This window comes from Dromaius novaehollandiae, chromosome W, assembly GCF_036370855.1.
Source record: "Dromaius novaehollandiae isolate bDroNov1 chromosome W, bDroNov1.hap1, whole genome shotgun sequence".
NCBI classification, from domain to species: domain Eukaryota; kingdom Metazoa; phylum Chordata; class Aves; order Casuariiformes; family Dromaiidae; genus Dromaius; species Dromaius novaehollandiae.
In genome coordinates this window covers 3,388,395-3,405,561 of record NC_088130.1, presented here as the reverse complement: position 1 = coordinate 3,405,561, position 17,167 = coordinate 3,388,395, and the positions used below count along the sequence as shown (strand labels likewise).

Genomic DNA, 17,167 nt, shown 5'->3' with positions numbered 1-17,167 from the left:
AGCATTTCTCCTCTATTAGAATCTTCCAGGAGGAAGTCTTTCTCTGTTCACTGGTGATAGAGAGCTAGCTCAGATGAAATATCTGAGTTTTTATGCTCGTAAGTGCCCGTAGAGGCACGCATGAGGCCTGTGCGAGCCCATACGAGCCCTGAAGCACCCATAGAGGCCTACAAAAGCCCGTACGAGCCCGTATGAACCTGTTTGAGCCCATAGCAGCCCATATGAGACCGCACAAGCCCGTTGGAGCCCGTAGAGGCCTGCACGAGCCCGTACGAGCCCGTACAAGCCCGCACAAGCCCGCACGAACTCCTAGAGGCCAGGGTGTAGGTGTGACTGATGTAAGTCCTATCAGGGGATTCGCAGGACATGCAATTGGAGCTGTATGGGGCTCACATGGGGCAGAGTAGGACATATATGTACTTCTAGCTACTGTGCAACACAAACTTCTCTCTCTTTCTGGAAGAGCTACAGATAAGCCGTGATGCTTCATGGCTATGGAGGAGGAAAAAAAGCAGGAGGCAGAGCCTTGGGAGACAGAGGTTAATGAGAGTACAAGACCCCCAAGTCCTCTAATCTTATCATCCCATTAGTTAATCCATACCTGACCAACTTTTCTTAGCAGTGGTAGTAATTAACCATTTGAGTGACCCATTAAACAAATGGTTTCCAGACGCAAGAAGGTAAATAAGGATTGAATAAGGATTGAATGCCTTTTTTCACCAAACAAGTTACTGAGCTCAACAGGGGAAGATCTGAGTTAAAATGTCCAGTGTGTATGAGTAAGAGGTCAGACTAGATGATCTAATATTCCAATGTAACATAAAGATCCACACATCTCTGATTTTATCTGAAACAGTTTGCTCATCCTAGGATGAATCCAACTACATGAAAATTCTGCTGCCAATTACCAGAGAGGTGAAGGAATAGAGAAGGAAAAGTACCTTTATCTAGAAAGAGATTAACTGTTTGGATAAATAAAATCTCAGTCAAACTACTTTACAAATCATAACTACTCCATCTTAAACTAGGACTATGGAAGTTTACACATTTTTATAACATTTTTGTTCTTAAAATAATTATAATTCTTCCCCCAAAATTATATTACCAGGATATGACATTACTATTGGGCCTCCTTATTTGCTGCTGTTATTCTTTTTCCCCTACTCCATTATTGGATGGTTTATTTTAGGAAGGTACCATGCTTTCTTTTATATTAGGAGAAGGCTTAGCACACTCTGCTTACTACCACAAGTATTAATTAATGGTAGCCCAAAATATTCCTAACCACTTTGTTTTTATTTCCATGTACCTTTTGATCTGCACAAGCACCACTTTGTGTCGGCACCAAGGTTTTGGTTTCTATGACCATGGGACCCTGTCTGAAGATCGACAACTGATTGGAAGAGATGGGATCCACCTCGCTAAACAGGGCACATGCATCTTTGCCAACAGGCTGGCCAGCCTGGTAAGGAGGATTTTAACTAGGAAAGATGGGGGAAGAGAAGAGTTATAGAGACCATGCAGTCAGCAAAACAGGGCTCAAGTGGGGGCACCTCCAACAATTGCATGCAGCTAAGGAAGTACCTACAAGACAACACTATGGGGAATCCACTTGCACCCCTCCTGGGAAATCAGCATGCTTGAATACCTCTCTGAAGTGCCTGAAGTGTCTGTACACAAATGCACGCAGCAAGGGGAATAAACAGAAGGATTTTGAAATCTGTGTGCAGTTGCAGGGGTATGATCTCATTGGGATCACAGAGACATGGTGGAATAGTTCACACAACTGGAATGCTGCCATGGATGGATACATACTCTTTAGGAAGGACAGGCCAGGAAGGCAAGGGGGGGGGGGGGGTCGCCCTTTATGTGAGAGAGCAGCGGGAATGCATGGAGCTCTGCCTAGGGGTGGATGACGAGCAAGTCGAGAGCTTATGGGTAAGGATTAAAGAGCAGACTAACATGGGTGACACTGTTGTGGGTGTTTGCTACAGGCCACCTGATCAGGAAGAGGAAGTAGACGAGGCCTTCTACAGACAGCTGGAAGTAGCCTCATGATCACAGGCCCTGGTCCTCATGGGGGACTTGAACCGCCCCAATATCTGCTGGAGGGACCACATAGAGAGGCACAAGCAATCCAGGAGGTTCCTGGAGAGCATCGATGATAACTTTTTCATACAGGTGATGGAGGAGCCAACAAGGAGAGGTGCACTGCTGGACCTTGTACTAACAAACAAGGAAGGGCTGGTTGGAGACGTGAAGGCTGGGAGCAGCCTTGGCTGCAGTGACCATGAGATGGTGGAGTTGAGAATCCTGAGAGGAGGGAGCAGGGCAAAAAGCGGGATCACAACCCTGGACTTCAGGAGAGCAGACTTTGGCCTCTTCAGGGACCTGCTTGGAAGGATCCCATGGGATAGGGCCCTAGAAGGAAGAGGGGTCCAAGGGAGCTGGTTCATATTCAAGGAACACTTCCTCCAAGCTCAAGAACGGTGCATTCCAATGAGCAAGAAGTCGAGCAAAGGGGGCAGGAGACCTGCATGGATGAACAAGGAGCTCCTGGCAAAACTCAAACATAAGCAGGAAGCATACAGAAGGTGGAAGCAGGGACAGGCCACTTGGGAGGAATATAGGGACGTTGTCCAAGTATGCAGGGAGGCGATGAGGAAGGCCAAGGCCCATCTGGAGTTTAATCTGGCGAGGGATGTCAAGGACAGCAAGAAGGGCTTCTTCAAATACATCAGTAACGAAAGGAAGACTAGGGAGAATGTGGGCCCGCTGCTGAATGGGGCAGGGGCCCTGGTGACGAAGGATACAGAGAAGGCAGAGACACCAGTAAAGACTGAAGCAAAGAAGGCATTCAGTAAGACCAGCCCTCAGGAATCCCAGACCCTGGAGACCAGGGAGAAAGTCTGGAGAAAGCCCTTGGTGGAGGAGGATCGGGCTAGGGATCACTTAAGCACACTGGACACCCACAAGTCCATGGGCCCTGATGGGATGCACCCACGAGTGCTGAGGGAGCTGGCGGACGCCATTGCTAGGCCACTCCCCATCATCTTTGAAAGGACATGGTGATCAGGAGAGGTGCCTGAGAACTGGAAGAAAGCTAATGTCACTCCAGTCTTCAAAAAGGGCAAGAAGGAGGACCCAGGGAACTACAGGCCAGTCAGCCTCGCCTCCATCCCTGGGAAGGTGATGGAACAGCTCATCCTGGATGTCATCTCTAAGCATGTGAAGGACAAGAAGGTGATCAGGAGCAGTCAGCATGGATTCACCAAGGGGAAATCATGCCTAACCAATCTGATAGCCTTCTATGATGGGATCACTGGCTGGGTAGATGAGGGGAGAGCAGTGGCTGTTGTCTACCTTGACTTCAGGAAGGCTTTCGACACTGTCTCCCATACCATCCTCATAGGCAAGCTCAGGAAGTGCGGGCTAGATGAGTGGACAGTGAGGTGGATTGAGAACTGGCTGAATGGCAGAGCTCAGAGGGTTGTGCTCAGTGGCACAAAGTCTAGTGGGAGGCCTGTAGCGAGCGGTGTCCCCCAGGGGTCAATAGTGGGTCCAGTATTGTTCAACTTATCCATCAGTGGCCTGGCTGAAGGGACAGAGTGCACCCTCAGCAAGTTTGCTGATGATACAAAACTGGGAGGAGTGGCTGAGACACCAGAGGGCTGTGCTGCCATCCAGAAGATACCTTGTGGCCAAGAAGGCCAATGGTATCCTGGGCTGCATTAGGAAGAGCATTGCCAGCAGGTCAAGGGAGAAGAGGCTGAGAGAGCTGGGACTGTTCAGCCTGGAGAAGAGAAGACTGAGAGGGGATCTTATCAATGTATACAAATATCTTAAGGGAGGGTGTAAAGAGGATGGGGCCAGACTCTTCTCAGTGGTGCCTAGCGACAGGACAAGAGGCAATAGGCACAAACTGGAACACAGGCAGTTCCACCTGAACATAAGGAAAAGTTTCTTTACTGTGACAGAGCACTGGGCCAGGTTGCCCAGAGAGATTGTGGAGTCTCCTTCTCTGGAGATATTCAAAACCCGCCTGGATGCGATCCTGTGCAATGTGCTCCAGGTGACCCTGCTCGAGCAGGGGGGTTGGACTAGATGATCTCCAGAGGTCCCTTCCAACCTCAACCATTCTTTTATTCTGTAAAAATAGAATAGATTTCTGCAGCAGCGTGAGTGAAGAGTTCCTATGGTTGATGATGACGACGACTGATGAACAACAACAGTAATTGCAGATCAATCCTAATGCTTGTTAGAAAGCATCCTGTCCACTGATGGGAGCCCCTCACTAGCTGCCAAGCATAATAAATTTAAGTGTAATAACTATATACATGTTTTCAAAGTTTTGACATTAGGAAACATTTATATGGTCATTTGATCAGAAGAACAATCCTTAGACATTCACATATGATGAAAAGTATAATGTGGCTTAAATTCTATGAGTTATAGGGCAGATAGTTTTCTCATTAGTCTTTGCTATAGCTGCCTCTCCTCTGATGGTAACTGTCAGTAACCCACCCAGATACAACATGTAAGATAATTTCAGTCAACCCATTAGGGCAAACCGCTCCTCCTATAATTCAACTGCAATCTATTCTTGACCCATCCAAACACCCTCAGACCAAAATAGTCATTTTACAAAGCTGTTTATCTAAGCAATACATGATACAAAAGATCTCCTAATTTAGGTACCTTCTTGTTTTAGTAAAATAATCTTTTCTTAATAGGTAGGAAAGTAATTTATTGCAACTAAATAGGCCATCTAAGCACTTGATGGAAAGAAGCAATGGAGACATGCTAGCATGTTCAAGTTTTCTTCATATGTACTAACAAAACACTAGTGCTAGAATATTTCCAAAAATGCACAAATCCTAATATTTTCTGCATAAAAGTACCAATAATTCCTGTTGTGGCCTGAAAAGGACAGCTTCATTTGGGCTAAAAATTCCTGTTTTTATAAAAGTTTCACAGAAACTAGTATGAATGGAATATTACAAAAAAAACCAGCAGATTTAAGACCCAAAATAAAACTTGAAATTAAATTATAAGAAAAATAAAGTGAAGATAAACTCAAGAACCTTTTCACTTTTATCTATTTTTTGAAGTTTACAAAAACCAAATAGCTTAACTAGTGTAAAAATAGTTTCATTATCTAAGACACAGTTAATAACATGGTCTTTATACATTTGACTTTAATCTGTCACCATTCTTTTAACCAAAAGTAGAATTATCAGGAATGGCTAAAAACCATTTCAAAGTTACAAATAATTTACTAGTTACATAAATTTAATTATTTGATTAGTGAGGGTAAATAACAACAAAATGAAGTCTGTTGTAAACAGTGAAACAGAACTAAATCCTGATATGGCAAACGTGACAGAGGTTATGATGAGCACACATCTGATTCATTCATTTTTGTTTCCTTTGTCTCCATGTGAAATTAATTCAAGATATTTGAAAACATTTGCTGAGTATTACAATAGCAAGCAGGTCTAAATACATATTATTTTCATCTCTCAAATTCTCTGTACGAATATGAAAAGTGTTATGATGATGCAGGTAGGATGAGGATCACAAGTGAAATGAGCTCTAGCTGAGGTACTATTCAAATAAAAATGAACTGCTGCATTGCTCTAGTTTGCATGGTTTATTTATACCTTTAGTAAAATTAAAACTGAGTAGGTGTTTGACATTACAGTTTAAGCTGAACCTTTTATGTTTCAATTGACTTAATTGCACCAGTTGGGTTCACCAGTTGAACTCAAGAAACTAAAATAATTTTGTAGTTTCCTGCTTAATATTTTATCAACAAGAAATGCACTCTAATATATACTAGTGCATCATTTATATAAAGTATATGCTATCTATAATACCTTAAAATGGGAGGAAAACTATTTTAGTGATAAAAATGCAATTTTGGAATTGTAATTTGTTTCATCTGTAGTCCTAAAAGACTTGATATAGCAAAATAAAAATAAACTCAGAACATCCCAATTAAAACACAGCCTGGTTACTTTTTAAGCACATGAAGCGAAAGCAGGATAGCCAAAGTATGTACCTTAAATTTTGTTTGTATAAGACATTATGTTTAGAATGAGCACAACACAAACTTTATTCATGTGTTAAAATGAGGTAAAAGTTACCAACTACTCTATTGAATTTCAGAGTATATATTAGGACACTATCCCTTGTAAATATTGAAATATTTCATTTTGGAAAATTCAATTCTAGCTTTTAATTTTGACAAAAAAGAAAAACCAGTCAGCTTTTCATTTGCAAAAAATAATATGGAGTTTTGATAGTATTCAAATTATTCTAAGATATCAAACTTCAAAGTCTACTACTCTTCCTGGATTGCTTGAAATTAGTTTGCTGACTGCATGTAATCTATACCTTGATCCCACACTAAATGCATTGTTTCCACTTATTGAATTCTATTCTTGATGTATAATACTAAACTTATGACATATTTTGTTTGACGACAAAAAGGAAAAAGCATATATCCCGATTTGATTGAGGAGAAAAAAAAATGCCTAAAAGGGGGATTTTCGTATTCAAATGTAAAGCAATTTATAATAACTAATAACTAAGAGGGCACAGGAATATCTTTGGCATTTAAATATTTCAAAGAAACATCACTTTTAAGATTTACCTCAAACTAGAAGACTCATCATTTTTGCCACTCTGCCACTTCTGCCTGCACTTCATAATCATAGAAGTCATGTGAAAATGACTAAAGTGTTATATGAAATATTTTTCAAATAAATGAGTGAAAAAATGTTTATTACCTGATTACATAAAGTCAGGAAATAAGATGAAATGTTGCTTTTAAACAAACAAATCCAAATTAGGAATTTTTTTTTAAATCACATTTTTTACTATTAATGCAAAATACAGGTAAATATTTTTCTATAAAGTGTCTTATTTAGTGATTACAAAAATTAATTCCCTGTTTCTGGCTGAGGCTCTCTTTGCCTTATTTTCAATGTAACGTAATTTACACTATTCATTGAATCATATTTCTTTAAACTTTTTAATAAAATACAGCAAACAATACTACAGTCATGGAAGTCTCACAATTTAGAGAAAATAACACCTTTTAACTTTGTCCTAAAATTTTGAATTCATTTAAACCATCAGCTAGTCCCCTCTCTCCCCCTCCAAAAACACCCCCCACACACCCCAACCCCAAATTATTAATTTCTAAAGATCATCTACATTAACTGATGTTAAAATAAATGATGATCATCATTACAAATAAAACTTAGAGGCTAATATTTGTTTTTACTCATTATGCTGGTTTCCAAAAGTATTTTTAATTTTAGTAGCCTTTTTGACTATTAATACAAATAAATGCTACTTAATCATACTATATTTCACTATTACTCCCTTCATGATATTTTTTTAACTCTTGTTACTGCAAGTTTTACAAGTTCTCTTGCACATTATTTCCAAATCTCTACAACCAGATCAGAATATCATCAAGGGTTAGGTAAAAGTGTTCATTAAGGCTATCCAGCAAAGCTAGAATAAGCATAAACCCATTTACTTCCCTGGAATTAGTAAGCTCTTAAGGGAAAGGAGAACGTTTGTCTTCATGGTTAGGTTTTTAATCTTATCTATTATGGTTGTAACAAAATGCATCTTTCAATCTCTTTGTAATACACTTTCACAATGAGCTTCTGGTCTTGAAATGGACTTGAGAACTACCATAAGTAATGACAAAAAAAAATTCTTAGTATTCTGAACAAGTAGCAAATATTTTGAAATCAGCTACAAAACCAACAATAATATGGAGTCAGAAAACATAACAAGTTATTTATTGTTTATATTAGTTATAAACAAACATTCTTAGTAATGTTTTGTTTTTCTTTTTCAGAAAAAAAGACAGTGTCCAAGGAAGCTATTTCAGGCCCCAATCTTACAAATTTTCAGTCTCATCCACATTTTTAATGCATGTGAGCATCCCCAATGCACTCACATGTCACTATTCACATGTGCAAATTATAAAATGTAAATATTTGCGAGACAGAGCCATGTATTACTGATTCTGCCAAGATAATATGCTTTTTGCTACAGAACATACAGAAACATGTCAGCATGCAAGAACATCATATGACTAAGAAACTAGCCCCAAAGATTTCATATAGTTCTGAAGTACTTACTGTAGCTGGGGAGGCCCGCGTTGTATGAGTCACTGAATGACCAGAATTTTCCATTGAATTGCCAATCAGATAGGTCCCTCCTGAGCTGCTGATGAGCTGTCCTCCTGTGACACCCATCTGAATCCCTCCAGTGCCCACCATACTATGAGAGGAGACCACTGTCGTCACCTGGGCAGAACTTCCTTGAGCATCAAAGTAATTTCCCCCAGTGTTTTGGCTGTACATCTGGGTTTCTGTGTAAGGATAAGTTGTTGATCGTCTTCAGAAAAATAAAACAAAAGTAGTAATAGTTATTTATCTGTATTGTTTAAGTGAGGGCAACATTTTCATAGTAGAAAAGAGTGTACAGTTGCGATAACCAAACTAAATAGGATTGGCAAACCCCTGCCTCCACAGACGGTAACATTTCATCATTTCAAAGCAGTGAATAACTGACTTTATAACTCAATGTTAAAATAAATATTCATTAAAATTCATATAAAAATTTATCAATCCCACCTGAAAAGGAGTGGTGGAGAGAAGTATGACAAGAATTGAAGAGAAAGAGGAAGATCGCATGTAGAGGCAGACAGCGAGGGATTGGACAAGATAGAGTTAAGGAGCTGAAAGCCTTGGGAGGAATAAATAGCAGTATGTAGATAAGGTAGTAGCTGCACGGAATGAGGAGAGATGATGGGAACATGACCTTCGGGAAAGTACCGATCCAGGCTAGAGCTTATATAAAGAGCTTGCTTGCTTGAATAAAGTTGATTCTGATCCAGCACATCGGAGTCCGTGAATCAGACCGCCACAAATGGCGCCCAAACAGGGACCGAAGACTGACTTCGTCCAGGGCTGTAGAGGCAGCGGTTAGCTGAACCGGTGGCAGAGCCTGGCTGGACAAAAGAGCTGCTGAAAGGAAGTGGCGTTGCGCGCAACAGGTTACCTACCACTGGACGGAGGTAAGCAGCCGGGAACGTGTGGGAGCCATGGGAAACGGAATCTCCCCGCAAGATAGGTCCGTGCTAAACATAATGCAAAAGACTTTGAAACAGCACGGCAGAGATATACCCCCCCCCCACTCCAAGATCTCAAAAATGTTATTGACGTGGGCACGCTCAAACTGTCCCGAGATGAATTCCAGTACGATTTATAGCCTCGGTACACGGGACTCGATCGGGGTTAAGCTCTGGGACGCAGCAACAAGAAACAACAAGACGGCGGCAGGACTTTTAGCCCCGTGGCGTACCATGCTTGAGACCCTAAAAGAGCATAGCAAGAAGGAAACACAGGGACCGGAGGCACCCGCAGCCCCCACAGCACCTCCGTCAAGCGACACGGTGGTGGGGGCGGTGGGTGGACGGAACTCCCCAGGAAACGACCCAGACAATCCATTTGACCCAGGGCCGATCGATCCGGAGCAGGAGCCGGACCTCTATCTGCCTCTTAATACGCCTTGCTGTGTCCATCTTACAGCCCCTTCAGAACCACCCCCCCTCAAGAGACGGGGCCGCCCGCTAGTGTGGACTGCCCACAACCCCCCCCCCCCCACCACTGACCCGGCCTTCTGGGAAGGATCCATCGCCCCAGGGCCGCTCGGCGGGGCGTGACTACACCGGCTGGGCACGCCCACCGCCTTCCTCCTTCCCTCCTTCCTTTCCTTCCTGCCTTCCTTCCCCTCCCGCCCGGCCCTTCCTCTCTCCGCCTGGTGCCGCCTCTGCCTGGTGCCGCCACCACCGAGCAGCAGGAGGAAGAACATGGCGAAAGCGGAGCAGGCCTCAGCCTGGAACCGCAGCACGAGCTCAAATTCAAAGAGCCTTTCACAGATGATGTCACCGCAAACCTGAAGCTCGGCAATCCTACAGACAGAAACGTGTGCTTCAAAGTTAAGACCACAGCACCACGTAGATACTGTGTAAGACCTAACAGTGGAATTATCGATGCAGGAACATCAATTAATGTTTCTGTGATGCTACAGCCTTTTGAATATGATCCTAATGAGAAAAGTAAACACAAGTTTATGGGGGAAAAAAAACCAAAAAAACAAAAAAACACCACCAACCAACAGTCTATGTTTGCTCCAGCTGATATTTCAGATATGGAAGCAGTATGGAAAGAGGCAAAACCAGAACAACTCATGCATTCGAAACTTAGGCGTGTGTTTGAGCTACCAACGGAAAATGATACGCCTCATGACATAGAAATGAAATTGTATCTACAACTGCAACAAAGACAGATTCTTCTGTAATGTCTAAATCAATAAGTCCCTCTTCGGAGGCACCCAGCTCGAGCTGTAATTACCGCACGCGTGTCATTAAAATTTAATTATTTAATTTGCTTTGATTTGGCTCCGAACTTTTCTGCGGGAACCTAGGGTCAGGCCCTGTTATGGTGGCCAACAAGCCTAATTTCCATAACAGTTTGGCGACCCAGGTGGGACCCTAGGCGACCACTGTCGGGGCCTCTCGTCTCCAAATGATCATCTGGCGCCATCGGGTGAGTTCACCTGGGATCTTTGGCAACGAGAGGCCCCGAAAAGGTGAGTCTTAAATTCCCGCCTAAATTCTAAATTCTGGTCTGGTAACAGAGTGCATTGTAAGGAGTATGCGGGCTGATCACCAGAAGGCGTACCAGGCAGGGGGTACGTGGGCTGGCCACCATAAGGCATACCAGGGGGATGGGTATGAGTCCCATCCCCAGGGTTTGAGTGGGTTTTAAGTCCCAGCTTGGTCCGGCCGGAAAGGGGAATGCGCAGCCTGATCAGCATAAGGCGCACTGCAAGACTATAAAAACAGAAATCTAGAGTCACTGTGACTGGTGTGAGCGTGAACGGTACTGTTGACGCATCCCTCGAAACACCAAACGAGGACTGAGAGCCAGTTAAGATGAGCCCATGTCGGGACATTTTCTGGCAATACCTGCCTGCCTCGTGCAGGGTCAATATCGATTCATAAAAGCTTACGGCAACTACACGACCTCACTAATAAGTTGTAGATAGAATCAGAGTGGAACCCTTTTGAGGGATAGGACTGGATGTTAGGTTTGGGGTCGTGGGTTAAGAAGGTTGTGGATTGGTAATCTTGCTAAGATTTCTAGCCCTTGCTATCTATCTCCCCTGCTTAATAAGCCTTATGCAGAGAATGACTCGAAGGGCTTTGCATCAAGTACTTGTACAAATACACACTGCACTGGCAATATTTAGTTTAGAAAATAAAAAAGGGGGAGATGTAGGGGCAGACAGCGAGGGATTGGACAAGATAGAGTTAAGGAGCTGAAAGCCTTGGGAGGAATAAATAGCAGTACGTAGATAAGGTAGTAGCCGCACGGAATGAGAAGGAGTGATGATGGGAACAGGACCTTCGGGAAAGTACCGATCCGGGCTAGAGCTTATATAAAGGGCTTGCTTGCTTGAATAAAGTTGATTCTGATCCAGCACATCAGAGTCCGTGAATCAGACCGCCACAATCGCATACAAGTATTAATACATTATATAGCAACTTATAAAACTACATTTGTTGTAACTTTTTTTTTTTAATTCTACAGTGAAAGTTGGATTCTTATTTAGATACCATTTATTTTGCATACTGTGCACATTGCAAAACTGTAAACAAGACATACAAATGTCAACCAAGACAGTCCTATATACAAGAGTGCTATAAATGTTTTGTATTGATTTTAAATTCATTGCAGCTCTCTGGAGCTTGAAATTCTGAGCTCATTGGTATTTTAGGATATGCAGTTATTTCTGCAGGGTGAAATTTTAAATTGGACACCAATATGTACAGTGTTATGATGAAAAACTAAGAGGGAGTTGCAATTTGCGAAGGGATGGAAAAAAAGTCAAAGGTATATAACAGTAATACTTTAACTAAATTCCTTCCAACTATGAAACATTTGGGCCTCATTAACCAGTTAACCTTACACTTTTTACTTAACTCATGAACCTTACATCATTCTTCATGTTTATAATCACTTAAATTATTAACCCATTAAAGGGTTATAATCTATTTATAATTATTGAACATAATATATATTTAGTCCTATGTACTGACTTGGATTTTCAAATTGATATAGCTCAAAACTAACAAGTAAACACTCATTACTGCAAAATCCAGGTTCTTCATTTTAGGAAAACTAATTTAAAAATTTTGGTCAGTTTCATGACCACTAAGCTTTATACTATGGCATATGTTACAATAAATTGGTCAAGTGATAAAAATTAGTCTGTTTACCTAATTGCTAATTTTCATTTAACCATAGACTATATAAGGCTGCCCCCCCCCAAAAAACAGTAAAACTGGCACCACCACTTTGAACCCCATAACAACAACCCAAGTCAGAACTTCTATGGTACTAATTATAGCCATCAAGGATTTGCTCTTGCTCTTCAGAGACTGCAAAAATTCAAAAAACCCCCCTCCATTTTAATATTTCAATTTTAAAGCTATATACTATATTATTTGCTTTCACAGCTCCTTAAACTACTTTTAAAATTTTGGTTTTATTCTAGGTATTTCAAAAGCTTTAAGAGCAGCTGTGAGAAATTCACAGTTAATATAACAGGACTGCAGTGCAGCCTACTGAGAACAAAGCAATTAAAAAAGGGAGGGAGGGAGTGCAGGGAGAGAAGGCTCCAGAACCTGTATGCTCACCTAGTAGCACATTGCAATTGATTGATTTTACTAAATGGAGGCATCACCGAATGCTTGACCCTCCCTAATCAGGAGTCAGCTGGAAGAAAAGCTCAAAGCACCTTTTGATCAAAAACAGCTGACAGCACTCATTAGAAGCTGCTAGAGATTGCTAGAAGTCACAGCCTCCTGTAGCTAGGAAGACACAGTTAAGGAGCACTTGAGCCTTTTAGATGTACTCAAGTCCATGGGACCAGGTGGGATGCATCCAAGGGTGCTGAAGGAGCTGGCTGATGTCATTGCAAGGCCACTCTCCATCATCCTCAAAAGGTCATGGCAATCAGGGGAGGTTCCTGATGACTGGAAAAAGGCAAATGTCACACCCATCTTCAAGAAAGAGGATCCAAGGAACCACAGGACAGTCAGCCTCACTTCAGTCCCCAGGAAGGTTATGGAGCAAATCCTCTTAGAAGCCATTTCTAAATGCATGAAGGACAAGGTGACTGGAAACTGCCAACATGGATTTACCAAGGACAAATCATTCTTGACCAACCTGATTGCTTTCTATGAAGTGACTGGTACTGTGGACAAGAGGAAGGCAGCAGATGTTGCATACCTTGACTTTAGCAAGGCCTTTGATACAGTCTCCCATAGTCTCCTTATTACCAAATCAGTGAGATATGGGTTGGATAAGTGGATGATAAGGTGGGTTGAAAACTGGCTGGTCTGTGAGGCTCAAAGAATTGTCATCAGTGGTATAAAGTCCAGCCAGCAGCCAGTAATTAGTGGCATCCTTCAGGAATCAGTATTGGTCCCAGTATTGATTAACATCTTCATTAGTGATCTGGATGATGGGACAGAGTGCATTCTCAGCAAGTTTATGGATGATACCAAATTGAGGGAAGTGGTCAATATGTTGGAGGGCAGAGCTGCTATTCAGAGGGATCTGGACAGGCTGGAGAAACAGACTGACAGGAACCTCATGAAGTTCAACAAGGACAAATGCCAAGTCTTGCATCTGGGATGGAATAACCCCATGCAACAATACAGGCTAGGGGCTGACTGTCTAGGAAGCAGCTTTGCAGAAAAGGATCTGGGGGTCCCAGTGGACAAGTTGAATATGAGCCAGCAGAGTACCCTTGCAACAAAGGTGGCCAAATGCATCCTGGGCTGTATTAGCAAGAGTGTAGCCAGCAGATCAAGGGAAATGATCCTTCCCTTTTATTCAGCACTGGTGAGAAATCTGGAGTCCTGTGTTCAGTTTTGGGCTCCCCAGTACAAGACAGACATGGACATACTTGAGCAAGTCCTGTAGAGGGCCAAGATAGTCATGGGGCTGGAACACATGACATATGAAGAGAGGCTAAGAGAACTCGGCCTGTTCAAACTTGGGGAAGAGAAGGTTCAGGGGACACCTTATTGCTGTCTACAACTACCTGATTGGGAGATGCAGAGAACATGAAGCCAGACTCTTCTCAGAGGTGTGCTGCAATAGGACAAGAGGCAACGGACACAATATGGGAAGTTCTGATTAGATATTAGGAAAAGGATTTCCCCCCCCCCCCCCCCAATGAGGATGGTCAAATACAGGAACAGCTTGCCCAGAGAGGTTGTAGACCCTCCATCCTTGGAGATGTTCAAGACTCAACCAAACAAGTTGAGCAACCTGATCTAATTAGACCTGCTTTGAGCAGGGTTTTGGACTAAGGGACCTCTGGAGGTCCCTTACAACCTTAATTATTCTATGGTAAGTTATCAACAATATTAAAATACAGTTTACTGGTGGATAGAATAGCACTACAAGCTATGTTATGCCAGCCAGCTCCTCCTTCCATCTCCTTTTAGGGTACTGTCTACAAAGGAAATTGTTAACAGTTGTATCAGGAAAATCAGAGGCATGACCTCCTGTATGGAGACAATTTCTGGGCTGTTTGACTAGTCACAGTGGGTGGTTTTTTTTTTTTTTTTTTTTTTTTTTTTAACAGTTCTTTTTCCAGACAACAATGCACTCCAGCTCTTTGTTAGATTTGTGTGTCTGCCACCATACTTACTTCTTTCCACCCACTGGTTCTTGGCTCCTGCCTTTCCAGTTGCTTTTGCCAGCTCTTTAATTAAGTCCAGAACCCTCTCCTGCTTACTGGATCACAGTCCCAGTCATCTTAACCAACCAACTCAGGTTTTCCTTTCCTCCTCACTAACTGCTCCAGTTTCTGTTTTCATGTGCAACTGCTCTCTTGGGAGGGCTTGAGGTTTTTGCTAGCACATATTATAGCTAGCACATAGCCATAAAAGGAGAATGACAGAAGATCCATGTTAATAGCCACAATCCATTTTCTATTCCCACCACAGGTTTAGTACTTGCTCATTTCTCCGTTTGAATTGGATAGCTTCCCTCAACCGTACTTCCTAGACTCCGTATATGGAATAAAATAGACTCTTTGTTCAGAGATTAGGTGCTAGAACCCAGAATTGACACAATTGATAGCAGCAAAGAGATGCCCCATTTAGGATCACCTGGAGAGCATCCATTGGTCTTTGGAAAATTTAACGTAAATATGGTAAAACAAAAACCTCTACTTAATACATGCGAGCTATAAACTCAGGCAAAGTTTCATGAACTGCAATAAACCACACACTTAACATCACTGCTCAGTTTCAAATCCATAATTGAAAGAGTAAAAGTACTAGAGGAAAAAAAAGAAAGCCACCCACAACAACCACCTTAAAGTGTGGATGAAGAAACATGATTTCCTTTGTCACAAAAGCTCAGTGTCTTTGGTTTGGTTTAAATTTTTCAAAAACAAGTTAGCTTGAGAAAGCATTCTACATAGAAAATTTCAACCTTTGATTACAGTTTAACAATTTTATGAATGACTTTCAGTTTTTACAGTACCTTAAACAAGGAAACACTGGTCATTCTTAATAATAAACAGGTCTTAATAGACCCATTTATGATAGAAATTGATTAGAAATAAGAGAAAAGAAAATCAGGCAAGAAGACTGTGCAGGGGAAAAGTTAACTGAAGAATGAATTTGCCAAAATATGCCACTGGAGAGGATGCTGCAAGTGTTAACATCAGTTTCTGAACCCAATAGTAGCATCTTTTGCGTCAATGCCAAATCATCATCAATAAATATATATTTGTTGGCACCAAACAAGCTTTCCTACATGCTTTTTGCTCCTTCCTGAACCCACAACACATCAAAAGCAGCAAGGGGCTATATTTAGAGGTAACTGGAAAAGGAGGGAGGGAAGCTCCTCCTTGAGCAACCTGATCTACCTTTGAAGTTAACCCTACTCTGGATGGGGGGGGAGGAGGGTTTGGACCATATGACCACCAGAGATCTCTTTCAACCTACATTATTCTATGATTCTAAGTTTGCACGGGGAGAAAAACTTGATGGTGGAAGAGCACATTCAATGAAGCAAGAAAAGCATGAGAAATAGAAAAGAGTCTAAAAGAGAAGCAAAAGGACATACAGTGTTACTCTCCTTCTCCCTTTCTTTCTTCCATTGGAAAAAAAAATATCTCATTGCACTAAACAGTAAAGAAATTACATAATTGCTTTCTGTAATGACCACAGCTGTCTCAGCATTTTATGCATTTGCCAGTAGGATTACAGCTAGAACAGGAGGCCCACATGAAGACTTCTTTATTACACAGATGATCATATTATGACAAACTTAGATAATCCTTCCCATCAACATAACTTAAAACTTACCATAAACTTAAGACTTTTTCCCCCCCTCAAACAAAATGCTGCATATATAACTTCAATGTACAGCTATAACAATTACCTGATTCATTTTAGACAAAAACTATCTCAATACATTTAAGTGATGTGAATTCAACTGTTTTCACCCAAATAACTATTTCAAATGACAAGAATAAAGTTTTTATTTAAACATTCAAACATTTTTCTTTGCTATTTAAAATACAATAGTCCACATGATGTCATCTTAGCAAACATTCTAGCTTTGATCAATAACCAACTTACATAGCTCCATTTGTATAGACTGTGTCACTTCCCTCCACATACTGAACCTGGGCTGGATAGACATGCTGTACCTGTTGTACAGTCTGTACTTGCTGTACCTGTAAACAAGAACACCAGAAATATAGGATAGTTTATCTTATAAAGAGAATGACTAGCACTTCGGTGCATTTAATGGTTTCTAAACAATACTCCCAGTCATGGGACATACTCGTTCTCAGAATTACTGAATAACACAGAATGCAGTATTGTGCTGCAAGTCTGTAATATGGTAACTGGAGTACTAACACTGGAGATGCATGCCCTTTAGCGTATGGGTATTTTCAATGCCAAAAACAGAACCACCTGGAAAGCACAACAAGAACAGAAAGATGTGCAACTGTATGCTTC

The 17,167-nt window shown here is 41.6% G+C and overlaps 1 protein-coding gene across 4 annotated transcripts in view; it reads right to left on the bottom strand.

The window, feature by feature from the left end:
• Window positions 1-17,167, bottom strand: part of LOC135324161 (transcription factor RFX3-like) — a 64,373-nt gene that overhangs the window by 43,396 nt on the left and 3,810 nt on the right. For 2 of the 4 annotated variants that reach the window (XM_064499785.1, XM_064499786.1), the window contains exons 2-3: window positions 16,781-16,878; window positions 8,172-8,430 (exon numbers count right to left, since the gene is read on the bottom strand). In XM_064499785.1, the coding sequence (XP_064355855.1) occupies window positions 8,172-8,430; window positions 16,781-16,878 (357 nt within the window). Of the gene's footprint in view, window positions 1-8,171; window positions 8,431-9,100; window positions 9,215-9,709; window positions 9,768-16,780; window positions 16,879-17,167 lie in introns of those variants that run through there. The other 2 variants (XM_064499787.1, XM_064499788.1) reach the window with 2 other exon arrangements.